Source organism: Centroberyx gerrardi, chromosome 17 (assembly GCF_048128805.1).
Source record: "Centroberyx gerrardi isolate f3 chromosome 17, fCenGer3.hap1.cur.20231027, whole genome shotgun sequence".
NCBI classification, from domain to species: Eukaryota; Metazoa; Chordata; class Actinopteri; order Beryciformes; family Berycidae; genus Centroberyx; species Centroberyx gerrardi.
Window position 1 is genome coordinate 15,123,281 of NC_136013.1, and position 27,766 is coordinate 15,151,046.

The following is a 27,766-nucleotide window of genomic DNA, read 5'->3' on the forward strand; positions in this document are numbered from 1 at the left end:
CTCAGACTAGACTGGGCTTGTAAGGTGAAGATGAAGAAGCCGAGGATGAAAGGGCCTCCTCCCCAGACTCATGATGGGAATACAGGAGCAGGATCCATGTAGACGCCCCTCTAAATATATAGAGACCAGATTGCCAAAACATCTCCTGAAGCTGTCTTACGAACACAAACCACAAATCAATCTCCACGGAAGATACATCGACTTAAATGTACCACTATTTTTAGTTAAACTGTTAGATGCTCCTTGACAGGGATTCCATCTGCTTTTGTGGCTTGATTTGCTTGTGGAAAATGATTAAAAGCACTGAATGTGACCGGGGTGGAATTGCCTCTGAGTAGAGAGAGATACATTGTCCATGTGTGCCACTTGGACATGAGTTGAGGTGAAAGTTCCCATTGGAGTGGGTGGTGTGAGCAGGCTTACCCCAGCAGACTGATGTCTGGTTCCTCTGCGGCAGAGCGCTGGGAGGCAGAGGGTGAGGGCAGCAAGTTGTGAAGCCATCTGCAGTGAGAGAGCAGACAGACGGAGGGCAGAGAAACTCAGAGATGTAATGTACGTACGCTCTCTGTGGAGGCACAAGAGGCTTGACTGTACCTGAAGCTTGTTGTAATTATTAACCGTTTAAGGTTGCTATTTTTGCTACAGTATTTCCAAATCGGTGGTTGTATGTGGTGTCATTGATATTGTGCTTGGGGTTCGGGGCGGGGCCATTGGGGTTTGTTCGATGATTTGTAGGGCTGTCCCATCTTAATCAGAGTATTTCCTCATTATGGTCTTATTTGACTGTGATTGCGGCCTTTAAATGATTTATTTTTTGTTTTATTTATTCTTGTAAGTTATTAACAGGAAAATTATAAGCACATCCTGGAATTACAAAAATTTGCATTGGAGTCTCCCTGCTCTCATTGCAGGAAGACAATAATATGAAGTAAGATAATTTAGCCGTTTGGTGATTGAATCAACTATTCAACATGACTACGCCAGAAAATCCTCCAAATTCCTGTAGCCATTAGATTTCTTTTTTTTTTCAGTTCTAGTTTGAGTAAATTGAGTAAATTCTAGTTTATGACTATTACCATTCAAAACCATTTATTGGTGTTCATTTGTGTAGTGTTGGTCAAATCTTGCTGTGATAACATTAGGTTTGTCAATGTCACTTTCCAGAAATATTCCTATGAAAGGTCTGCTAACAAAAACAAACAATACAATTCAAATACGATGCTTCTGTATCATGATCTCAGTCGCTTAAGCCATCCTGTGTAATACTCCACTGCATGTATAAAAGAGAGGTTGTGCATACGCATTTATCTCCTTATACTTAAGGTCAAGTTTCCCATGTGCTGATCTCACTGTTTTATAGTCATTCCGTATGTTTGCTGGTTTTGTATTTTGGGATTATTTTTGTTTCTTCAGGGTGGGGTGGAGGTTTCCTCGTGAAACTGAATGTAAACTGATTGTAGTTTGTTATCATTGCTCTCTTGCTGTGCCTTGAAGAAAAAAATCCCTTTTGTGTGACAATCCAGCATGGCCTGAAATATGCTGCATGGACTGAAAACTAAAGAGCGGGGAAACGAGGGATGAAGACACAAAAACAAACACTTAGCAAAAACACATTTCAAGAACATCGTCTTTCCATGATTTCTGTTATCAACTGGCATAGTTTCCTTATAGTTCTTTTAGTCAACAGACAAGCAGTGAGCCCCTCCATATGATCCTATGCTGACTCGTTTGTTTTTTGGGCCGTCTATTTGCTCATGTCTTTATGTCACAGCAGTTTATCTCTTTGTTTTTTTTAAAGAAGCTTTTGGATTGTGGCTTGAGGTGCCTTGTTGTGGATTTCACTCAGTATCTTTTCAGCTCTCAGCTGCTGTATTCTGTGATCATACAAATCATATATGATGTATAGCCAAGCTCTCTGTAGAGGATAAAATCATTTTGAAAGTTGTTTATCCAGTGTCATTCCCTTTTCTGTGATTTTTCCTTGAGTGATTTTAAGTTGGACGTTTTTATTGACAGCACAACTGTTGATCAGTTAACCCAACGGTTTTCTCGGAACACTAGTAAAGCTGCTTGTTGTAGAGTAAATTGAACAGTACTTCAAAGTTTGTAGCTATAAATGTGATCCAATACAAGAAATGCCAGGCAGTGTGACCAAAAGTTACAAGTTTAGTCCACTTTGTGTAATGTCTGAAAGGGTTTATGTGATTTTAATCACACATCTGTCTCTGATGTGACTGCATTTGTTTGATTTGTAACCCTTGGGAGCTATGTACTGTTTTCAGTTGTGGTTTTATGAAATGGAAGGTATAATATAAAATTAAAGGTATTTGTTCCATTTGAAAAGGAATAAAATTTGAGTTACTTAGCATACATTGTACAAACAAATGAAAGCTAGCAACAGACTTTTATGACTATGATCATTGCAGAGAATCATGAATTACTGTTTGGAAAGCAGATCAGAGAGCATCCAGAAAGATTCAGCCTGTCCAATTATGGTGTGGGTTTCTCCTGCAGCAGGTTGTTTCACAGACCATTAAGCTAAATTGCCCTGTGAAAAATGCAAAAGAAAAATGATTAGTGTATTCTTAGCACCAATGACCATGCAAGAAGGGATTGTTTAAACACTAGTAGATTTCATGCTTAATTAGCTGTACTGTTCCTTTGTCATTTCTGTTCACATACTGAAATCAATGCTGTCGCTTGGCCATCCTAAGTCTATTTGTGGGTGCAGTACTTTTCCAGACTTGTCCATGCCTTTTTTCTCTTGGTTATGAAACTTGTGTATGTTAAGTACTTATTATAGATTTCTCTGAATCATTGACTTTTACAGGGAAATATGAGCAAACAGTGGGCCCGCCTGCTGTAAATGTGGCTTGTTATTTCTCCAAGGTCGAGGTTAAGGGACAGGCAGCGTACAAGATTGATCTCTGTCAGGCTAACGGATTTTCATCTGTCAAAAGTGAAGTGCTGTGATCTGAAATTAAAATGAAATCAGCTCATTCCACTCATCTTGTGCCATGAACTCCTTACTGCTCTCCTCTGGTCTATGGGGAAGGGTGTTGAGAGGCAGCGAGTTGAGTCAGAGGAGCAGCAGACAGCTTGGGTAAGTAGCAGGGCAGGAGTGAAACTGCACTTGGTGGCAAATGTGCAAATTATGTTTTACACACAGTTGTGGTTTGACAAGCAATTGTTTCAAGAGTTATTATTCTAAATCTGACAAGGTGTTTCTGAATCTTATTAGGAAGTTTTTCCCCTGATCAGACTGGCTCTCTGAAGACGACACATTTCTGCAGACCAGACCTGATCTAACAGCCCAGTCAGTTCTGGGAACAAGCGGCTAATGAATGCAGGTGCTCACCTCCATGTTATCCTGGTGTTTGAAGCAGTGTGTCTGCATACAAACGAGCCTCAGGACAAGCCTCTGTACATACTGCAGACCTCATTGGTCCCTAAAGCCACATCAGAGGATGGAAGGGGGCAATTAATCGCATGAGCATCGGCCTTCACCTAATACACAGCAGAAACAACATTGTGCCATTGGTGCTGCAGCTGTAGGTTCCTCTGAGAAATATCTTACACTGGATGAATGCCATTTCCCCACATAGGGTTAACAAGAAAAACATCACTATAGCATACTTGCCATTACATGCAACCTTTCTTCATTGCTGAGATTTCCAAAAGGAGAAAGAAAAATGCCTGACATTTTCCCCTGTCACCCCTGGCAACTGCTTAGAGCATGCTTCTCAGTGAAAGGTGAATTCCTCTGGGTGTGTGGCACACCGCTCTCCTTTCTCCTGCCCAGATGCTTAGAATAGAAAATGTCTCTACCTCCTGCAGCAACCATATTGTCAGTCCCTCATGGGTTTGTTTCAACATGCAAATTTAGCTTAATCAGTTGCTGTTGTTTGGTATTTACATAATATTGTTGCTCAAAGTAGTAGCAGTAGCAAAAAAAATATTTGCAACTTTGTCTTTCTCCTTCACAGCATGGTATATTCTTTCAGCAAATTTGTGTATTCACACTCTGAGCTGTCATTGACAGAGTTCTATTGCCAATGTGACAAAAGTTTTGAAGGCCAAACACTTATAGTAGTCGTCAAAGAGTTTGGTATTAAATTGATATGAAATCCACAGTGGAGCTATGAAGGTCTTGGCAGACAATGTGTCACTGAAGGACTACCTTATTAGAGCTATCATCTGTGGCATGAAATGCCACCCTCTTCATATCCAAGTGAAAAATGTCAAGAACAGTTATCTAATGCAGCAGACCAAGACATGTGGCCATGGCTGCATAGCTCAACCACTCTATAACCTTTGAGATGTTTGGACTGTAAGATGAACAAGACAACAACAAGAGAACAATAATCTCAGCCGAACTGCTCTGTATTGGCTCACACGACAAATCAGTCAAATTTGTCCTTGGAGGCTTTCTGGGTAAATTGACGCCATACCAGATGTGTGAAATTGAACCATCTGAGTCTCTGTAACTGTTGGTTGTACTTTGCGTTGGTAGCTCAGTTCTAATGTGGTTGCTGTAGGTCTTGATGGTTGCTTTGGTGTCGGAGCTGGCAGACTTGTCTCGGTGCTCAGCTGCCTCCAGGCTGCAGGACATAGAGAGCGATCACAGCTAACCTAATTAGCCTCGGTCTGCAAGCCGAGCGCCCATCCACTCCTCTCTCCTCTCCCCAGTATGATTTAGTATGATTGAGTGATTGAGAAGTGCCTTGCTTTCTTCCTTCACCAAAAACAAACACGCATGCACATCACTCTGGACCATCACTTAACAGTTGCCATGGCAACGTTCAATCCCCCTTCATTCCAAAACACATTGCAGACTTTCTAAAAATAATGTGTGTTGTCTTTCCTCACAGACTCCTCTCCAGAGCCAGTCCTCACACTATCAAAGGTGAGGTTGTAGGGCCATAGGGACCCATTCTGGAGTTGCAACAAGGCAAATGGACACATATTATAGCCATTTATTTACAGTAGCATACTGAATCTTATCACAATGTAACCTTTGGTTGGTGACCTGAGAGGTCAGGTCAGAGTCTGGCCACGGTGCTGCTCTGTAGGCTAAAGCAAGACGTAGCATTGTGCCAATATAAATAAAGCAGACTCTCAGTGGGATAGAGAGAGGGAGGATACTGTTGGCAGTGCAGAGAGACAGATTAGGGCCATGTCAGCCACTGCTCCGACAGCAGAACAGACAGCCAGCCCATGGATGTGACTTTTACAATGATACAGCCAAATTGAATATATGTGAATTCTCTGTGGGAGCAATGAGCCCAATGTATTCATATAGCTTACATCATAACAGCCCTCCCCATCTCCACTCCTCTCATTACTATGTGTTCACCTAGGACACACGCAAACTGGCATTCATGCAACCGACACATACAAATACCTTTCAGCCTTTCACAATGTTTTTAAATGGAAAGGAAAAACAAAGGAGCCTGCATTGTAAGGGCAAAATGGCACATTTCTGGGAAAGGATCTTAATGTGACATTGTGCAGTTGCATGAGTAAGTGGGCTGATGTGCCTGAAGTCGCCCTCGTCTCTGTAGCCAAGGGGAATGAGCCAGTCAGCGCACGGCTCTTACATAATGCTAGGGGATGGGCTGTCGGAGTGAGAGAAATCGAGCATAGTATGATTGATTTCAAACACTGACCGCTGCATTACAGCTATCAGTCATCAGTCTGTGACAAACACATCTGAGGGTGGGAGAAAAACACACTGACATCTTTTAGCAGTAAAATACCAACAGAATATCACTTTATTGAGTCTCAAGTAAGCACACAACATGTTATATAAAGTGTGGAATGGGATCCGATTTACACGCTGTTTGGTTGAAAGAGTGCGTCCTTGCATTAACTGTCAAATGGGTGTTTTTGGTTGTAGGATATCTAGGTGAAGTCATCGCTGTTCAATAGCAGCTGATATGATGAGGTAGACATTGACACACCCAATATGTACAGACCTGCATGTTACAGAGATAACATGCCAGTTGCCAATCATGCCTGCCAAAAAGACTCTCTCAGCTAATTGAAAATAGAGACATGAAGAACAACAACCTGCATAGGGCCGTGTACTGATACTAAGAAAAGAATCACTATAAATACACCACCTACACAGATAACAAACATTACACTTGTGGGTTGGAAAGTACAGATTGAACAGACTATGCACGGATGAAATATTTTAATAAAAAAACTAAGTTTTTATAATGTTCTATAAAGATTGCACATTTAGAAGTTGATAATACAGCCATTATTCTGATTAAACAAAAAATGTTCAATTGTGCTAATTTGCTACTTTGAAGGCAGCAAAATTGATGGGATACATATTAATCCTCACAGCACACATCCTGTATTAGGTTAAAATTAATTTACCAGAAATCCACGTAAAGCAAAATATATTGAGGGTATATATTACATTTGGCAAATCACTGCTCCTAAAACTACACATACATTTCAGTATACAAAAATAAACTTTGTAAATGTAAACTCAGACTAAAGCGATAATAACCACATATCAGCAGCTTGGATATACAGTTGTATGGTGTTATTATCAAATACTTGGCGTATTGTTGCTAAATTACTTGGCATTATGACAGTGAATGTAAATAACAACTGAGGGTGATACATACAGTGTTATAGCAGCAATAATAATACACGCATATTTGACAATCTCAGCAGACAGCATGTATGTATTATGTTGTCCTTTATCAATAAATTGAGGGGGAAAATCAGCATCATGTTTGTCCTTGTGCCGTTCTGGCCTTGTTCGTCTCACAGGACCTCTAAAGCCGAGGTAATACTAGCAGCCAGATTAACAATAAGATTAACAAGCATTATTGAGATAATCTACTACAATACAGCAAAACTACTTCACACTAACAATGACTGAAAATTGAATGAGCCAAGGAAAAGGGATGCTCTCATTCCTTCAAGATGCCCTTTACATCCAAACGCTAAAGGTAACGTAACAGTCTATTTGTTAGAGTTTAACAGTCAGCTCAAGCCTATTGAAATAGGAGAATAAAATCTTCACAACCTCTACTGAGGACACCATGTCGAGTAAGGTGCACATGGACGCCTTAACAGTCATAGATCGCAGAAGAAAGCTATCAGTGTAACAGTTCTTGTCAGTATCTATTGAATAGCATTTTAAAAAATCAATAGGTTAAAAGTTATAATCCCAGATGATGAATTCACACAAAAGAAAGAGGTGTAATGAGTTCTGATGTGTGATTTATCCATCAAAAATGGTTTGTGGTATGATTGAGGTGATAAGATTTTTTCTGTGAAATCACACTGTTTTGTCCCAAAATCTCTAACGCTGTGTCTAAGTGTCACTGTGTCCAAGTTTGATCGAGAGCTGCCCATGCTGGCCACAGTAATCATCACAGTTTGAGTAGTGTGTGATGTGTAAATATAATAGCCAGTGTTTCATAATTGTGCAATTCTTTTAAGATACATCACAAAGACCACTACAGTCATTTGTTATCATTTGAGTAGATATATCAAAGCCATTATATACAGAGCAACCTCAACAGTTATCCTCTATGCTTCTTCTCAATGTGAGGACCTCAGATTACAGGTCCAAAGACTTAGAAGGTCCAAAGCAGGCCGGCATAGATCCTCACAGCATTATAGCAGCATTGCCTGGTAGCTATAACATCCACAGCGAAGAAAATAAACTCTGTGATCACTGGTCGATCCAACTATCATGAGATATTGTAAAGTGTGACCACACCACACATTCGCTACACTATGTGACCCCACTCACAGAGCAAATGTACAGCAGCCAAAGCCACAACGCTGCAAGTTACACAACCTTATTCCATGGCAACCAATGTTGAGTGATTTGACAGCAACTGCTCAGCAGATCCCGCTGAGCGTCTCAGTCGGCCTTGTGCTCGCCGTTCTTAGCCCACCCTCGGCTCATGGCCGCCACCACGATGCTGTACATGTTGAGCCAGGCTTGACGCAGGGGCGCCGTGTAGGCCTGGCCCAGACTGCACTGCAGCATGTAGAGGAGGGACTCACCCACCACCTAAAGAAGTCCAACACAAACAAGCAAACAAACACATACAGAGCGTGTGCACAAATGGTCACAACACACATGCAAAGAGATTCTTCACAGATCACTGATTTGTGAATTTGCCTTTTGAGAGCTAGGTCAGAGCTGTAGAATCGGATGAAGCGTCTTACAGCGAAGGACTGGGTGCTGACTCCCACTGCCTGATGCTTCCTCCCCAGGTTCAGCAGAAAGTCCTCCAAGGAGTGAAGGTCGTCTAGGTGGCTGACCGCTGCGTCGATCACAAGCATCACCTGGGATCACATGCACGCACATGCACAAGACACACACAGATACTCAGACACAGGCACGCATGATGCAAGTGAAGAGCTCAAAAGGGAGGGGGACTTGAGGTTTTAATTGTCTGTATACTTGTAGCGGTTGTTGTGGTGAAGTGAGCTCACCTTAGTGACATGTTCCAGGAACTCGGGGCTGGAGAGGCAGTCTTGTGTGGAGCCACAGTTTGTTTTGTAGTGGAAAAGACTGAGGAGCGCAGGGTCCAGCTCAAACAGTCTACCACAGACACATACCACACTATTCTATAGGTGTATACAGATGACATGGGTTGCCAAACATCCACACAAGCACAAAGTCAATCTATAAATTGTAATACAACAAATCTCTTCTTTTAGTGTCTGTTTTAGCGGCAGCTGTCTCAAAGTAAATTGGAGATTATTGCAGTCTGTCGCCAAGCAACAAGTCAAGCCTCCGGTCCCTGCATGGTGAAAGTGTGCAGTGAAGGATCTGGCTTGATTCTCTCGCTACACCTGTGCTACATATTCAAACACCGCAGCTTTTAACTTACAACACCAAAAAAACAGTAACTACCCATTACTTTATATTCACAACTTTGGTGCTCAGAGCAAAACAGAGATGAAAAGTGTGATTTGAATTGATGCTAATGAAAGGATAACACACAGAATAACAAGCTGAAATACATGGTTTCTCCTTGCAAGTCACTTTACAGTCTTATTCCATCTGAATCATGCTGTGTGTAGAGCATTACCTGGAAAACATGATCACGCCGTGAGGAACTTTGTTGTTGCCCAGGCTCTCCCAGCTGCCTCGTATCAGCTCTTTGTCTTTCCCTGTCAGCTTCTCCATCCTCCCTCAGGCTGTGTGCACAAGACAAGTTCTTCTGGAGGGAAAACAACAACTCCTCTACTGGACAAGAAGAAGGCTCAGCTGGAGGAAAGCCATTACACTCAAGTGAATCCACAGAGGAAACTTCTGCCAGCACCACCTGGAAAACAAAGTGCAGCATCAAGTGAGTGTAACAGAACTGATTGGTTGCAGATTAGGAGGGGGACACGATGGCAGAGGATGTGATCTCTGACCAGACGCACAAGGCATACTGTACCTTAGTTAGGTCAGTCTTCTCTCTGAACTTCTTCTGGTACAGCCAGGCTGAGGGGTCTGTGTGTGTGTGTGTGTGTGTGTGTGTTTCAGTGTGCAGGGAGCAGCCTTGCCTGACACCCTGGTGCACTTGCTCTCTCTGTCCCCCTGCCCACGGTGCAGCCAGAGAGAGAGATAAGTTGTGCCACGCTCTTATCTGTCACACTGACTGCTATCTCTCTCTCTCTCTCTCTCTCTCTCTCCCCCTCCCCGTTTGTCTCTTGATATGCTCTCTCTCTCCAGCACTGGGGATATTATTCATGCCACTGAAGGAGAAAAAGAGGGATCTCTCTCTTTTGCTCCAGTGAGGCTGTAGCGAGCCACAGCTCCTCCTGCAGGTGAACCAGGGGCAAAAACAGGAGAAGACACCACATGCACATACTGAACACACACAGCTGAACGCTTTTACTTCATGCTACATTGAATACAGATAAACAAGAAATCAAGTATTGCAGAACAAAAATAACCAACAAATTAAATAATAGTATTACATACAGTACAATGGGTGATATGTTTTCAGGCAGAAGTGAAGCAGACCCAACTGAGGCCTATAGCAACTGTAGGGTGTGTCTTCAGCTGCCAAGATATGCAACCCATGCATTTTCAGAATTAAATTAAATGTGTGGGGATTTTAATATTGTACGGTGGCTAAAATAATAAGAGACCTGGATGCGCCACCTTGGTGAAATTATATTGTTCATCTGCTGAGGAAGGCCACTCCTCAAACACCCTGATCATAATATTTGGTGGCCAAGCGCACAGCCTCTCATTAATCTAAATGAGATGTGTTGCTCCCATTCTCAGCCTCCACATGTAAGCAGCTTGTTTAAAAAGACGTCAGCTCGCTCGCTCGCTCACACGTTTTTCACGGCTGCGGGTTCTTTTGCTCGGACATTTATCTGACAGATTCGGTGAGATCGGCTCTGTTTTCAGCCGTGCACCGGGGAACGAGAGGTGCAAAGCGTGCTCCTCAGGGACCACTAGGCAGCATGGGGAGGGATACACGGTTCCCATGACAACCCTACTGGATGGAGCCCTTGAAGCTTTGTCATGTGATGTTTGAGATCTCAAGGAAGGGATTATCTGCGATTATCTATTATATCTATTATATCTAAGTACGGTGTGACAGGCTTTTCCCCACCTCCTATCTTTAAAGAGACTCAATATAAATCAAAATATGAAGAGTCTCATTCCAAAATGAGATATGCACCATTTAAAAGAATTGACATCTACTCTTATAAAAGGATGGTTGACATTAAAGTAAAGGATGATAGAGGCCATGACCTAAGTTTTGAGTCATTGTAAGACATAATTATTGCTGACAATAATTATGTTTAGGATGTCTGTTTTTCAAACATTGACAGATAAATTTTTTTGGTTTGTTAGTTTGTTTTCCAAAATGGATATACAGAGTTTTGGAATGAAACCCTTTATGCTTATCTGAATTACCCTCATACCCAGAAAATCATCCTGAATACTGTTACAGTGACTTTTCATTGTCATTTTCTATGGAGTTGTACGTTGATCTGGCAGGATAAACTCTTGTTATATGAAGGATAATGTTCACTAATACATACTAAACTGTCTCATTTTAATACAATATTTAAAATCTGAAATTAAGTGGCATAGCCCAATGAGGAATGAGGGATGTCTTGATCTGAACTCATGCAAACATTGACATCAATAAGTTCAATTTATGACACTATGGCCTACAACAAGAAGCCTAACCCTATAGAATGTATTGGTCTCCATGGTGACACCAAATGGCTGTAGCATTATGGTCAACCCACTATAGTGCAGACATATGCTATTACTGGCACTGTCTGGGAGAAGTACATTTAGGTAGACAGCTCAATATGATTTTCATTCTGTACATATTCAGACATTTCTAGCTAGTCAGTAAGAAAAAAAGATCCTTCAAATTCCTGGCAGTTGGCTGCCTCAGCACAAGCTCCTAGTGGAGGCCAGTGTAACAGCGTATTTGATGTGGGTCTAAGGGCTTGGAGCAGACCGCTGAAATGTTCTTTGTGATGGCAGATGAACAGCGAGGGCTATTTATTTAGGTGGCAGCGTGGCTCTAGAAATAGCTGGGGACTTTAACCAAGCCATCCGAGAAATGTCCATGTCAGATGTTTGCTGTCCTTATGGGACCTGCCCAAAAAAATTGATTATTCAAACAGAACTAAAAGAAATACAACTAGGCAGTGTGACAGTTTTAGTACCTCAGCATAAATCTGAAGTGTATGATTACGATCACTTTACTTTTCACATGTCCGTCAGACGTTTCTTGATTTAGGATGAGTGAAATACAAATTCACGTTCAGACACAGCGGGCTAGATTAGTATTCTCATTTTGTTTTTGAACTGTTCTTCTGGTAACCAAGTGTTTCATCATCCTCTAAATTACAATATCCATATTCCCAAATAAAATTATTTTCATAAAAACGTAAAAAAGTAGCGTTTGATTTTCAGTTTAATAAGGTTGAAATATCATGCAGCAAAATATTTACATTTGTAAAACTTGAGGCGTAATCCCCTACCACTGTAAAACTCAAAACATATAAAATCTTAATGACTTATAAATATGTACACTTCTATAAACATTTGTAGAGCCTAACATTTATGATCGTAAAGTCCAGATGTTTTGCAATTTCATAATTTATAGCTGCACATCTGAAACTATCAAATGTTTGGCGCAGATAGTTAGCCTTGACATGAATCATTTCTGAACACAGTGTTGTTTTCTACCAGAGAGGCCACAAAAAACTCCATGCCGCCTGAACCTTTTTGATCATGGCATTTCTTCCCCCTTGGATTTCACGCTCTTTTCTTCCACATCTTCAATTTTCTCCCCATCGTCTACATTTTCTTCCCTAAATCAGACATGTTGGGTTAGAAAATGACTATATTGTAATTACATCGAACTTTTACTTGGCTACGGTATTTGTCTTTTCTTCACCAAAAACTGCAGGGCAAACTCAGGGAATTATGTAATGTAACATTATGACCAAACCACATGAAGTCCTTGGCTTTCCAGAACTGGTGCTATTCATAATTTCACCGGACACAGTGGTATTACACAGTGCAGGAACAAAACATGCTAAAAATTCTCACTCTGCCTACCTGATATGAATGTCATTTTCAGTGCTGCGGTCATCCACATCTGTATCATCCTCAGATCTGGATGTGTCTGATGTAACTTGTCCGTTTGCTTCAACAAAACGCTCATTCAACCCTGCTTTCTTCAGCTTGTTTCTGTATGTCTGTTCTGCATGAGCTTTGGCATTTCTCTAGAAATCAAATGTCAAAGTTATATAATTAGAAGGCCATATAACTTGCGATGTGAAGTAATGTTTTAAATTACCGTGTCATTTACCTGTTTCACCTGTTCGAACAGATACGGGCGCACGGTGACTCGTGCTTTCATGTCCCGTAGCTCCCTCATGTACTCTCTCATCCTCTGCTGGTCAGCTTCCCTGCATGTCAGAGAAGATTATAGTTTAGGCCACTGCGGCAGAAGTGTGCGGTTGTTGTGATGTGACTTGCAAATGTTGCAGAGTGGGAGACCGGGCGACCTCACTCGCCCAGGCAGGACTCACCGATGCTGCTGCACTTTTTCGTGATACACTTCTTTCAAGCTGCTGTGTGGGTCCAGCACCTTTGCACGGATGGCGACCGTCTTCTTCATGGCTTGGGACCTGGTTTGGTGCTTCCTCATCCAATCTGCGCTCTCTTGCTTCTTACTTTCCCTCAGCTCCACTGACTTCCTGTAAAAGAAAGTAAAAAAGTAAAAAAAAGTAAAGTAAAAAAAACTGCTGAAGATGTACAGCAACTTCAAATGCTTCAAACTTCAAATTTACCTGATGGCCATGCAGCGCTTCCTTGCAGCATCTGTGATGTATGTGGGAAGCGTGTCAGTGGACAGTGATGTTAAGCCCCCAAATGAACTGCTTCTCTTTAAATGGTTACTGATTCTTGGTACCTGACGATGAGAAAAAACACTTCTAAATGCTACCAGCCAAGGTTATTATAGCTTACTGAAACTAAAACTCAGACTAAAATTAGATAAAGAGACATTTTCGTTAACTGAGACAGAAACAAAATAGAAATTTCTGAAAAAACAAACTAAACTGAAAGTACACACTGCCATTAAAACTGACTGAAATTAAAAGATAATCAAGAATTATTTTTAGTTTCAGTCAGTGGAGTGGCAGTTCAGTGCTTTGTTTTCGCATAGCGCAAGAATGGTTGCCAACAGTCGTGGTTTCTAGTTTCTCTATCTTCATCACAAATAGCCCACATTTAAATACATGTTACCAAGTTTCACTTAAGAATAGTGAAGATGAGCGAGTTAAACGGCATCTGCCCATGCAGATTGATGGTGTATGAACATCCTCTAAGGCATCTGCCCACTTTTTCTCTGTAATGCCCGCACTTAAATCCTCCACCCAAGCAGAATTCAAAATATTTAGGGATCGTCCTGCAAACTACATAATTGATCTTCTAAAAAAGATATTGCAGCTTTAACTGAGGATCAAAAGTGAATAAAGATACATGGGTGTGATATCAAGCAATCTAGGAAATGAGGTAGACTTACTAAAGGTGCAGACTTGGAGGAATCTGAAGAAATGATTATGAGATAGATTAAATTTGACATGTAACTACACAAAGGAGGGAAATATTCTATCTGTACAGAGAGCCTTCATATTTTCAATGCCATTATGTTTCCACAACTGAAGGAATTGGTCTGGACTGATGCAAGAGATGAGACATACAACAACTTATCCCAATAAATCTTTCATCAAACCCACACCTCTCAAGAACAAAGAAAAGGAACTTGACCTGCTCAAAGGCCTTTTCAGCATCTAGTGAGATAAGGACTTCTGGGTGTTGAGGGCTAAGACCAGAAGAATATCTGATATTATACAATCTACAAAGATTGGAGAGTAAAAATCCAGTTTTATTAAGCCAATTTGGTCTGGTGAAATTATAGTGGGAAGGACCTTTTCAAGATGAAGAGCAAGTGCTGAGACTGAGAGGCTTATAGGAACCTGAGTCAAGTGGGTCCTCCAGAGAAATTGGCTCTTCAAGACAGGCTTTATCTTTTACATTCACAGATGAAATATTCTGTTTACTGAGGAAGTCATCAAGTAATGTAGAGTCCCTGCTTTTCTTTACTTTAACACTGGGTACATATTATGCTGCTTTGGACACATCTACCCACTATGAAAATACTAAAATTTAAGGTAAATTAATGAAATTAATGCAAAATAAGTTAAAGCTAAAAATGTCTAAACAAGAGAAACTAAACTAAAATTAGAAAACAGTGTCTGAAAAGTAACTGAAATCAAACTGACATGAAAATTAAAAATAAAAGCAACACAAAAAAACACAACTAATGCAAACCAGAAAAGCATTATAATGCTGCTGACAGCATTAACATGATGAGGTCAAGGATGTGGTCTACCTGTGAGTCTTCGGGGCTCGTCCTGCTTTGCCTGGTGGGCAGAGCTGATGTCCACAGGTGGAACGGCTGACACTTAGTTGCATCTTTCCTCTCCGTCTTCCTCGATGCCTCCGTCTGGAGGGCCTTGTGCAGCCTGCTGAAATCAGGGATCTGACGGTTGATCTTTGGCTGGAAGCTTGGCTTCTCATCCAGGAAACCCAGCATTTCCTTCTTGGTACGCTCAGCAGTGCGAGGTTTCGGGCTGCCGGACTGAGCAGGACTCTCATGTGGCACCGTGGAGTTTCTCAAGCTCTCCTGTGCTTTTGTCTGAGTCTGGACTTTTCTGCAAAGCTCCTCATCTACACATTTCAGACAGGAAAAGCAGCAGTTGAAGTCATGTCACTGTGTGTATCAGTGGTATTAATACATTCATTATGACATGATATCTATATATATATAGGCTACTGTATTGTTCCACTAGACAACATCATCCAATCAAAAGGGAGACAAAGCACACAATCAACTCACCTGACGAGTCCTTTACTACCTTGTGAAGAGGTTTCCTAAGAGTGACCACCTTGGTTTTTTGATCCTGTGCAACTTGGCTTAACATTACTATCAGCTTCTCCCTTTTCTCCCTTTCTCTCTCCTGGAAGCTGAAAGGTTTTTGCAGGGAGAGCAGGAAGCTCTTCCTCTGCTCACGGCCTTGCTTCCTCTCCTTCTCTCTCAGCTGCATCATCTCATGATAGCGGGGCAGACTAACATGGCTGGGCACAGGAACGGCACAGAACTTCTTCTGACTCTCAGCTTCTGCCTCCTCCTCTTTGCTTACAGGAGCCAGCTGTGTTTTTGATTGTGCTTGCTGTTGAAGCTGTTGTGTCCCTCTGTCCGTCACCCTGGACGTCCTGACAGGGTGCTGCCTGTTTGTTGGAGATACCCAGGCTGGAGAAGAAGAGCCGGGCCTCTCTGACTGTCTGAGCTGGTGTGATGCCTCCTTGACTGAGGTCAGGGCGGACGCAGATCTACATCTCTGCAGACCTACATATCTTTGGCAATAAAACAATTTTGGAGTAAAATGGATTTCACATGAACAGATAATTACAGATAATTAAGGAAAGTTGCAGTGTACCTGGTCTGGCGGTGTAGTTGTTTGTCATCGCCAGACTCATCTCTGTCCTTGTCTGGTGAGAGGAGGGAGTTCTGGTGAATCCTCCTGTCCAGCTCCTCTCTCTGTCTGCTCCCTGCCTCCTGCAGCTGCTGCCTCAGGGCTTCTCCCAGGGCCTGGAGCTGCTGCTGGAACTGCTGCTCTGATCTGAGCCTGTCCTCCAGCAAGGCCTGCAGGTCTGACATCTCTCTCTCTCTCTCTCTCTGCTTGGATACTAGCAGAAAAACTCTGGACCAAGCATACTCCTCTGAACAGAGAGGGGAAAAAAAAGAATGACAATAATTTAATGAAAGCCAAAATGGCTACATCTCAAGGACATGAAAGCTTGTTCATACCTGCAAAACAAAAATAAACGAAATGTAGATTATCCCTATTTTGTATGTTGTGGTATTAATTTGTATATTTAACTATAAAAAGTTACACACATCATAGCTTGCAGAAGACGATTCAAACTCCAGCCTGTGTAAAGAGGTTGCTATGGTAACCAGACCTTCGTTTCCTCAACATTGCTGATGCAGGTATGAATAATGTCGATTTCGGGGCAGAGGGCGTGTAAGTATAGTTTACATAATTAAGAAAAGGCGTCTTTAGAGTTTGTACCATTGTAAAACCACGTAATACAAAATAATATTGACCAAATGAAAGTAGAAAACAACCGAATAACGACCAAGGACTGCCAACCTGGTAGTACGTAGACGAAACAGGAAGTATTCCTCCGCCTTGTAAGGTTTCCGAGACTCGTGTATCTTTGCCGACAAGATAAAGTAGATCCTACTTTGTAATGATTCTGATACTTTTGATTGAACCAAAAGTATTAGTAAGAGGTTTGAAACGATGCAAGTTTCTACCTGAACTTATTCCCTGTTTTGGCGGTATTAGCACTGTGTGTGGACAGACAGAGCATTGCTAGTTGCTACAGCCGTATTCTCTGATTGGACGACAACCAGGAAGTGCTTCCTCACTGATACGCATGTCAACACAACATGGCTGGATTACAGAAGGGACTCAGCTGTCATTAATAGGACATATTCAAGGGGAAACGTCTGATAGTCAATTGAAAGTATTCCAACTTCACAGTTGGACTTTTCTTTTTTAATGCTGGGTCTATCCCATTTTGCTTAGTGAAGATAGAATGCACAAGCTCAGAAAAGCGACGCTGGCCTTAAATGGGATTGGTCGGTGTTACATCGCAGTAAAACACCTGTCCGCTGCAAAAATCATCAGTCGAGGTTTTGTGTGCACAGAACATGGGCAGGATCCCGGCAAGAATGAGCTGTATGATGTTATTATATCTGGAGGAGGGATGGTTGGATCCGCCATGGCATGTTCCTTGGGTGAGTGGTTCCCTCCCACTACTGTCTGTCTGTATTTGCTGTATGACACATAAACCTGTCAAAATCAGGCTGTGTTACCCACTGCTGTCCTTATTCACCCTAATCTGCATTCTACAAACAGATAGACCGAGACAGATAGAAGCCTGTACTACTTATTCTCCTTCTAAAATCTACAAACATATTGAACAATTTGGAATGTTATTTATTGTTAATAGTGCACTTGGTGATGCGTTGCCACAGAAAGAAAGCTGTAATTAACAGTAACATGTAGTCTAGTCTCAAATCTCATGACACCAGAAATGCCTAATTATTGCACACGTAAACACACACAGGCACACCACAAGATTTAAATCATGTAGTAGGCTACTCCAATAAGACTGCTTAGAATTACTCTTGCATAAATACTCATTTCCATAGCATAAAATGGGAGAGAGCCTAATAATATATAGTGATTGAATGCAGAAAGTCATTTTCTTTCAGGCATGGATCCCAACTTGGAGGGGAAGAAGATTCTGCTGCTTGAAGCGGGCAACAAGAAAGTGATGGACAAGCTCCCCGACACCTACAGCACCAGAGTCAGCTCCATCAGTCCAGGCTCTGCCACGCTGCTCAGTGGTACAGTATACAGCCACACAGCCTGAGACACAGACACAGCACTATCAAATACATCTAAAAGTTTATGAACAGGGTAGAGTATAGTAGCATTCAGTGAAAAATTTCAGTAAAGGTAAAGTACAGGCTAATTTCTTATACAATTTATAGAATGAATGGGGCACTGGCACTACTAAAGGAGTGTTAATCTTAGTCAATGACAAAAAAGTTATTTCTGTGGTGATCAGCGTCCTGCCTGTGATTAAACCTATTTGTGGTGCTTGACTATATAAATGCTTCCCAAAAAGTAGGCCAGGGATCAGACGCGGTCCAGTCACCAGGCACCAGGCTTAACAGGATCATACCTGGCTTCCATTGTCCCTGATGTGATCCATGTCACCTTGGAGTTTTCGTGACACTATTTTTACACTATGGGTGCAGTCACACTTGCAGCTCATTTTCTTTGGTCCAAACCATAGTTAAAAAGTCTAGTTTGCTGCATATTTGTATTTGGTTTGATTAGGTTCACACTGCCCAAGTACAAGTAAACCAGGGCTTGGAAACAAAAAGTCACCTGGACTCACAAGTAGCTCGCTTTATTGGACAGAGTTTTGGCAACCTGTCATCCTGCGAGATCAGAGATTTTGGCAGCCGGGGAGCGGGGGGAGTCAAATCTGATTCCTCTGCCTATAGCCGTTATTTAAAATAAATTTAAAAGAAATCTTTGCTGTAATTTACCATGTCTGGTTTTCATACCAGTTAAGAACCCATGAGGAAATAGCTGAATATAATATCAGTCCAGGCTGCAGTTTGCCCTAAGTTCACTTTTGTTATTCTAGGCTTTCTAAGAATTAGTAACTATAGTATAGAGTATAGAGTAGCTATCAGATGTCAACGTTTGTCTTCTTATAACCATGAAACCGTATGAAACAACAGTCAACCAACAACACAATTCTCTTGCAATGCTAGTGAAAAATTTATTGACATGACGGAATGAAGGTTTTACCACTAAATACCATCAATAAATCTTTCACTAGCAATGCAAGAGTGCAGTCTGCGGGAGTTTATTTGAAAGTGTGTGCAAGGCTTTGACCTCATTGTCTCCCACTGGCACCTGCACACAGATAAGAAAAGGTGTGCAAAGGACTCGTCCTACATGTCTGAACAACGACCCGTCTCCTACACAGAGCTGCCAGACTTGGCTGCATAGCATTTAAAATTACTTAACCAATTAGCTTTAGAGCTGCTACAAGTTCTCATTTTCTCACTTTTGAAATAATGCAGCCCACAGGTGCTGAGTTTCAAACACATTCACATTACTAGATCATCAGGCCTGACTGTTGGCCCCAATGCTGCCAAAATCTGCCAGACAGGTCAGACTTAACCCTGATCATAGAAAGAAAGAAAGAAAGAAAAAAAGAAACCTTTATTGCCCCGGAGGGAATTTGTCTTGCACACAAATGAGCAACATTAAAATATTAAAATATAGACAACAAACAACATTAAACATAGGGACACATCACATCACAACAAATAATAAAACATAGGCATAAGTCAAATAAACACTTCTGTAAAAATGTACCTGACCAGAAATTGTGTTTTCACTTTAGGAGCATGATTAGGATTATGTGTAACACGTTGCCTTGCATCTTTGCTTTTTAAAATGCTTTTTGCACACACAGGTATCGGAGCATGGGATTACATCACAAACATGAGGTGCAAGCCCTATCAGAAGATGCAGGTATCTTGACCTTCTGCTCACCATTACATTAAGTTGCTTTTTTTTAATCTGTGCAACACAGGGGTAATTACACTAGTACAGCTTTATCAAGAGCTAGGAATAGTGACAAAACAAACAAAAGAACAAATTTAGTGTAAGATCTACCAAAAGCCCTTGTTTTTTCATATATTTATTGTTACTAGAATTTGTTTTTAGAATATTTTCTGCCCTGTGTTTCAATGGATTGTATACAGTAGAGAGAGGCAGGAGACAGGAAAGTTGAGAGATGCAAAAAGAGGTGAAGAGCTTGAGCTGAGGACATAGTGTGCACCGCAGCAACTAACTGCAACATAAAACTTCTCCCTAAATCCCTCTCTTTGTTAGGAAAGTTTAGTTTTCCTCATATATCATCTATACTTTCTAGTTTACTGTCATGTATGTATTTCTGTCCTCCATCAATCATCTCCTAACGAAATAGTACTGTACAATTTGGACATTCAGCTTCCACTCAGTCATTTAGCATAATGAACAAGCAACACAATGCCATATCGCCGGGGTAGGTAATTGTTGACATTGAAATCTGGCATTCATTTTGTTCGTTCCCTTTTGTGATTTATGCATGTTCAGAAGCCATGCAAAATTCATGGCACCGCAAGCGCCAAAAAACACAACAAGGTACATTTAAAAAAAGACCCTGGCTCATTGAGAGTACTGGCTGTCTCTCTGGCCAAAGCATCACCGTGTTTATTTATTAAAGTCATGTTTGTTATGAAGATTGAATCTTTTAGACATTTTCAAATTGGTACTCCTTGCCCCCGTGTCTTCTAATTATGAAGATTCATGCGAAAGACGGGAAGAAGATGAAAGATTAGGAGAGTGGTTGTCTGCAGCAAAGTGAACCGGTTTTCCGGCTGCGGGTGCAGGCTCGGCCCCCGTTGTAAGATGTGGTCGGCGTGTACCAAACACTTGACCGCAGGGTTTCTCTCTGGGCCTGCGATGTCATCTTGAAACCCTGTATGGTGATTATGGTGATATACCTCTCCCATAATACCTTCACTCTGCTACCGCTGCTTCCCAGCCATATACATCTCATTGGAAAGCGTTGAGGTCAGCTGTAATTGAGATCCCTTCCATGCATTAAAATGCACTTCCAACTTAATTGTCCCCTAAGAATTAAGGGTTTAGATATGCAACATAAGGGAGAATGAGATGTTGTCATTAGGCATCCATTTGAAGAATTTTTTCCTCACATATCAAGTTGCAAAGAGAATTGTGACCTCGCAAAGAAAATAATAACTCAGTCTTTTCAGAAATCGTATCTTTTCGCCCTGCATTAAAAAAACCAAAACAATTTTGGGGTTGGTCTCAGTAAATCTTTCCTCCCAACCGCTTATCACAAGTTGCAAACCCACTGCCATTAGTGGTTTTCTGTAGGGTATATCCCCCCACTTTATGGCGAGTTGGAAAAAAGTAGTGTAGCAGCATATTACTGCAGAATGATGGGGTCTGTCACCATAGTTACAACCCATGAGAGGATTAATCTTGTACAAACACTTTCACCCCCTCATGTTTAACTGAAATGGTGCCTTGAGGGTTGAAATTACAGTAGCCCAAAACTATATCTCATTCTGCCGCTTTGGGTTGTGGGTAAATATTGACTCACTCTGTAATGTTCACAAACATGTCATTTGTTATTTGTGTTTCCAAGAAAATGTGTACAGAAATCCACATCACAAAATGGCATTTCATCCTCTGCCTCAGAAAGCTCCATTAAGCTGAAGTCAAGCGTCCAGCCAGAAGGGTGCTGGTGACCCTCGCAGCCTGGGGTTTGACGTATAGCAGGCCCTGCCAAGCTCTGACAGCAGCTAACAACTTTGATGTGTTCAGTTCAGTGAAGCTGTGCTCCTCTGGCAGGCTATATATAGGGAGAGGGGATGCATGTAAGGATAGACTTGTGGACCGCAGGCATAATGGGCCTCTCATTTAGGTTTGGGATGCCTGCTCAGATGCCCTGATTACGTTCGATAAGGAGAACCTGCAGGATGAGATGGCATACATTGTGGAGAACGACATCATTGTGGCTGCACTCACGAAACAGCTGGACAGTCTCTCTGGTAAGCAAACACACGTCATTTATGATTTAAATTGAAAGCCCCACACATTAGCAGTGCTCTATAAGACCTTGATTCCTGTGCCATCTGGTTAATGGACACTGGGTCTGGCAGCTAATGCCATCACATTTGTTCCATCCTGTCCCCAGGTTTTGTTTATTTGTACTTTTCCCAGTGCCTGTTTTTAAAAGCTAGTTCAGCTCTTGGAGCCGTCCGTGTTTTTCCTGCTATTTCAATCAGGCACCGCAGCGCTCAGCGCAGCGCAGAGACCCGGCACCCTCTGAAGACACGTGGAGTGGTCCAGTGACCTATTTAAAACTGCCATGTGCTCCTGCCTTCGCCACCTCTTAAGACACGAAAGCGCTGACAGTGTAGAGTGCCGTATTGTTGTTGACATTAGACCAACTTTTGTGAGGTTCGCAAATAAAACCCAGCTCTGCGATGTGCTTGACAGTTAAACTGGCATATTTATAAACAGACTTTTCAACATTTTGCACCAAACAACAGATGTGTGGTTGCTGCACGTTTTGCCTCATGTGCCTCCTCTTCTTTCTCTCTTCTCGTTTTAGCCGTGGCGTTGTTATTCTCTAGATGCACTACATGAAAAGCGTGCTCCGCGCCAGCTGGTTTCGATGTTACTCTGCTCTCCAATCATTGCAAGCCAATATTTGACACTCGTGTTCGGGAACCAGTAGTCGATCTGCGGATGGGCCGCGCTCCAAGTCGGCAAGAGCATGCGTAATTCAGGATCCTTTCATGTTTGGGATGACCGGCTACTGATATTTTAGGAAAAGTGGGAGTTTTAGTGCAAAACCCAACAAGCTGGCAGCATGTGCAGAGTGTGGCGTGGTGTGCTTGTAGATAAACACTATTAGTCAATGCAATGTGGCAAGCCAAGACCATTAAGAAGATTGTCAAATGTGAGCTTCAGCAGCTAGCCTCTGCCAGGGAGGAAAACCAGTGGTGTTTTATGAGGTGGTTTATAGATCTTCCACTGCCTCGCTCGCAGCCAAACCATACTCGCTCTTTTTGTAGGAAAAAGTAGCAAAGCACTGATTTAGTGTGTCCAGTTGTGATGATACATAGGACCTCTCCTGATCCCTTTGTTATGAGAAAACGGTCGCACCAGGATGAGAGGGGGCCGTTGTATTTAGAGAAACACAGCCTTTTCCTTTTCTGCAGCCTTTGTAGTCACCAGCTCTCTGTCCTGGTTCTGTCAGATAACGTGCAGGTTAAGTACAGGTCCAAGGTGGTGAAGTATACCTGGCCCATGTCCCACCAGGCGGCTGACTCCATCCCCTGGGTCCAGGTCACCTTGGCCAGCGGCGAGACCCTGCAAGCCAAGCTACTGGTCAGTTTGCATATTGAAAAGAGACTGCATCTAGATTGTGCTTTTGGTCTTGAGTGTTTTCCTCTATCTCATCTGTGTGGATATTATTTTTCAGATTGGCGCCGATGGACCAAACTCAATGGTGAGGCGGGAATCGGGGATACCCACAGTCAAGTGGAATTATGACCAGTCTGCTGTGGTTGCTGTGCTGCACCTATCAGAGGTATAAACACACACACACACACACACACACACACGGCTTAATTGATCATTATTTACTATAATGTGTGCATTGCATCAACCCCTTTTTTATTATATGTAACTTATCTTTTTATTGCACACACAAACATTTAAGTAAGATCTATGTTCTATAGTAAGCTGGCTCAGTATTTTACTATGATGGTTATTTTCATTTCGCATCTGTCAGCCTGCAAAGAACAATGCTGCACAGCAGAGGTTCCACCCAGCAAGACCCATCATAATATCTTGTTTTTATGTGCAGTATATGTAATTAAAATCTATGCTATACAATAAGTTGCCGCAGAATTTCAGTATAATATTTAATTTAATTTATTTTTATGTGTCTGTCAGCCCACAGAGAACAATGTCGCGTGGCAGAGGTTCCTCCCAACAGGACCCATAGCGATGTTACCGGTAAATCATCTACATCATTTACTAGTTGTGCAGTGGTTCTTAGAAAATGTCCATCCGTTACCTGAGGATGTGATAAAGCATCGGTGTCCGTGTCCTGTGCCCTGCAGCTGTCCGACACAGAGAGCTCTCTGGTGTGGTCGACCAGCCACCGCCACGCCGAGGAGCTGCTGGAACTGGATGAGGAGAGCTTTGTGGACGCCATCAACTCTGCTTTCGTAAGTCTCACTGCTGACTTCACCTGCACTGAACCTCTGTTTATTAGATAACTGGTTCTGTAAAGACCAGAGTCAGATTCAACAACGGGAGAATTTAATTCTAAAATGAGATCTAAAACAGAAAAGGTGACCACTACTCCTATGAAAATGAAAACAAATGACGGTAGTTTTTGCAAGAATAGTAGCTTAGTAACTTAGAAACTAATGTGTTTAGTTGACCAAATGAATACTTGAACTGCCTGGGTCTTCTGTATTTTAGATATAGTAAACAATGAACTTCAGGTAATTGATTTTTTTTTCAAAATGGATGTAAAGCATTTTGAGAAATGGACTTCTCAATCATTAGACAAAGAACAAACCAAAGAAAAGAAAAAGGAAGATGTTGTGACATGAGTATATTCCTATATATATGGCATGGATTCGTGTTGAGACTTTTTTCGTAGCTCATACAAATAGATTTGTCCCCGTTTTGCCCACACTCTACAATGCTGATATTTCACTGTGGGCACAATATACCTATCCATTTTTTATGTTTGGAGAAACTCCCTTTTCCCAAGCTGGCTATTTTTACTAGGCCTGCCAATGGACGGGGTCACCACGGTTGAGTCACGTTTGGTTTCAGGCCTGGTTTGCTAATTAAACCTGTGGTCTCCCAGTGTCGACCATTACTGCATGGAATGTTTTTCAAACAGAGCTAATTCAACTGCATGGCCTGGCCGGCATCTTCTTTTAATTAGCCCAGCTCCCGAGGCCCTGCCAAACCAGTTAGTTAGGGAGGGGAAAAAAGCACTTTCGCTGGCCTGTAGTTCAGCTTTGCTCCTTTGTCAGCTAATTTCTTTGTCCACTCAAAAGAATAATGTCTTTGTTTTCTCTCTCTTCTGGCCCCTTCTTGTTCTGTGTGGATCTGCCCCCCCCCCCCCCACCTGTCTGCTCTGCCTGTCTGTGTGTTGCTGTGACAGTGGAGTAATGAGAACCAGTCCGAGCTGATTGAGACGGCCGGCTCTCTTTTCCGCAGTGCCCTGTCAGCCCTCATGCCATCTGCTGGCTCAGCCCGCCAGCTCCCTCCCAGTGTGGCGGGGATCGGCCCGAAGAGCCGGGTCATGTTCCCGCTGGGCATGGGTCACGCATCAGAGTACATTAGGCACCGGGTGGTTCTCATTGGGTAAGGCAGTATCACCTAGAGGAGTGCCCCACTGATTCAGATATAACACTCACACCTACTTTGATCCTACACTGTAAACAAAATCCTGTTGATGCATTTGCATGGTGAGGGACTTGTGTGTGTGTGTGTTTGCAGGGACGCCGCCCACCGTGTTCACCCCCTGGCGGGTCAGGGAGCCAACCTGGGCTTTGGGGATGTGGCTTTCCTCACACAGGTCCTCAGCCACGCAGCCTTTAATGGGAAGGACCTGGGTCAGTGAGAACTCTAAACAGACAGTGCTGCAACCATAGCCAGTGGTTTCCCCTAAGCTCTTTTCCATAACCCCAGCTCAAACGCATGCTGTTGATCTTGATTATAAAAAGAATTTATTTGATGTTTTTCTGTCCATTCTGCCAAGAAGTATATGTATGTTGCTTTTCATAAAAATGAAAATCCCATCATGTGATATTGTATTTATTTTTTTTCCCCTCTGCTAAATGGTCTGTTTTGAAGTCAAAATAGCGCCAGTGTATTGACTTAATGCAGAAAACACATGAAAGACATACACAGGCTTACAGCACTGGAAACCATGCTCAGACTTTTTAACCCTCAGTGTTGTGTTCCGTGTGTGCAGGAGCGATGCAGCACCTGTTAGAATACGAGACCGAACGCCAGCGACACAACCTGCCCATGATGGCTGCCATAGACCTCATGAAACGCCTCTATTCTACTAACGCTGCTCCTGTGGTTCTCCTACGCACCTTTGGTCTGCAGGCCACCAACATGCTCCCACCACTGAAGGTAAGCTCTCCCTCCTCTCTTAGCTTTTACCTCTGTCACACCACAGTGAGCCTCTCTTCCCTGGTCCATAGTCAACACACAGGCCATTCTCTGTGTCACTCAGAAAATATCAGCCACCTGTCAAACGTAAGCCCCACCCCGCTTCCACCCTCTCTTCTGATTACATGGAGCTTTACTTCAGCGGTGTCTATAATTTCCATGGTTCTGAACCTACTACTATGGCATCTATGTTTAGCCCCAAATTTAGTGTTACCAGAAGTGTGTGGGTGGGGTGCAGGGCTGGCCCTGGGGCAGCGGACAGCGGTGTTGGCTTGTGTTTTCACACCCCTTTTATTACAGACCACTCATGTGAAATGGCTTTATTCCCTACTAAGTGATTCAGACCAAAGCAACAGTAACTGGTTGTAAAGGCATTTCACTATGGAGGCCCAAAGTTTAGCTTGACATTTTTTCCATATTAAATGTTGTGAGTTTACAGGTCTATACAGCTTGTATAGAGGTTTGCAGTGCCACACACTTGTAACATGCTGTCTGTAAGCATGATTAAACAGATGCAGAGTTTTTAGGTGATCCCTTTCACTTTTGCCTCTACAGGAGCAGATCATGGCATTTGCAAGCAAGTGATGCATTTGTGCATCAGTGCATGCAGTGGCTGTTGGTGGATCTCCAGTGACTGTATGCTATAGTGGCTTTGTGGGTGGAATGTAAAAGTGTAAATTAATAAAGATTTATTTTACTCTTTTGTGTTTCTTGTTATAACGTTTCTTGAGTAACCGAGACCAGAGCCTTCACTTCTGGTAAATCTTAAAAATGTGCTTTGGTGCAAAATATATCCACGTCAATAAATAGTTTCTACAACTGCCCAGAGTATATCTGAAAGAAATGAAAGACATATGTGGAATTTTGGTATATTATGATTAAAAGACTTATAGTAGTATAGTATTTTGCACACATTACTCTGTATTGCAATAGGGAAAACCTTGACAAACCATGAAATGTATTATCCTAGGAACTACAGCTTGTTCATTCGTTCTAAATTATGTGAAACGTTTGTAATTCATAGATGGAGGATGCATGCAGACTTTATTCAGTCACAATGTCAGAAATCAGATGTTTGCATAGTTTGAGAAAATTATTTTCTGCACAAACTGAAGATTAAATCCAAGTTTATTTTTGCTTAAGACCCCAGAGTTCTGATGTGCACCCTATAACATTTGATTACAATTGAACTTTGTCTGTATAAAAAAAGTATACATGTACACAAAGCACATTTTTCACGTTTTATTAAAACATGTATAGTATACAACGTATTTCACTGACATGGTTTTCATAAAACAATTTACATATGTCAGTCATCAGGTGATGCAACTGATGAACATAGAGGCATTTCTGAGCAATTGTGCAGCATTGAGTTTTTTTGCAATGTAAAAGCAGTTTGTCAAAGTACTTCACTAATAAAAGTTTACATTATGGTTTATATACAGCAGTAGTTATTGAACATGTTGAATACTGAAAAGACAGCAAAGGCATGGCTTGGAGAGCAGTTACACAGAATGTTCAAAAGTTATATGGACAAAGATTATTAAAATACTCTATAATTAGATAATCTTTCAGTTATTTAAATATTTGTACAGTTCACAAAAAAAAACAAGACAAAAGGCATTTAGTGTTATTTGTGTTTTGGACCAACCAGCTACGCACCAACAAATCAAGCTGTCATGGGTTTAAGATTTAGCATAATTTCTGTTTTCAATTTTTGTGTTTTATGTCTGTAAATGATGTT

At 41.9% G+C, this 27,766-nt stretch overlaps 3 protein-coding genes across 3 annotated transcripts; 1 reads left to right on the forward strand and 2 right to left on the reverse strand.

Moving 5' to 3' along the window:
• Window positions 1–7,903: 7,903 nt before the first annotated feature.
• Window positions 7,904–9,184, reverse strand: ngb (neuroglobin). The gene is made up of 4 exons (XM_071924231.1): window positions 9,087–9,184; window positions 8,485–8,593; window positions 8,215–8,334; window positions 7,904–8,056 (listed from the first exon to the last, which is right to left on the reverse strand). The coding sequence occupies exons 1-4, from the start codon at window positions 9,182–9,184 to the stop codon at window positions 7,904–7,906; spliced, it is 480 nt and encodes a 159-aa protein (XP_071780332.1).
• Window positions 9,185–11,798: 2,614 nt separating this feature from the next.
• Window positions 11,799–17,058, reverse strand: fam161b (FAM161 centrosomal protein B). The gene is made up of 9 exons (XM_071924190.2): window positions 17,049–17,058; window positions 16,051–16,333; window positions 15,450–15,967; window positions 14,943–15,280; window positions 13,336–13,457; window positions 13,075–13,242; window positions 12,852–12,951; window positions 12,599–12,765; window positions 11,799–12,348 (listed from the first exon to the last, which is right to left on the reverse strand). Exons 1-9 carry the CDS (start codon window positions 17,056–17,058, stop codon window positions 12,267–12,269), a joined length of 1,788 nt encoding a protein of 595 aa, XP_071780291.2. The 3' UTR covers window positions 11,799–12,266.
• A 2-nt stretch (window positions 17,059–17,060) lies between these two features.
• On the forward strand, window positions 17,061–27,460 carry coq6 (coenzyme Q6 monooxygenase). The gene is made up of 12 exons (XM_071924170.2): window positions 17,061–17,420; window positions 17,901–18,035; window positions 19,694–19,752; window positions 21,719–21,845; window positions 23,063–23,193; window positions 23,288–23,395; window positions 23,764–23,826; window positions 23,934–24,041; window positions 25,001–25,203; window positions 25,339–25,454; window positions 25,817–25,983; window positions 26,578–27,460. Exons 1-12 carry the CDS (start codon window positions 17,219–17,221, stop codon window positions 26,605–26,607), a joined length of 1,449 nt encoding a protein of 482 aa, XP_071780271.1. The 5' UTR covers window positions 17,061–17,218; the 3' UTR covers window positions 26,608–27,460.
• The last annotated feature ends 306 nt before the right edge of the window (window positions 27,461–27,766 follow it).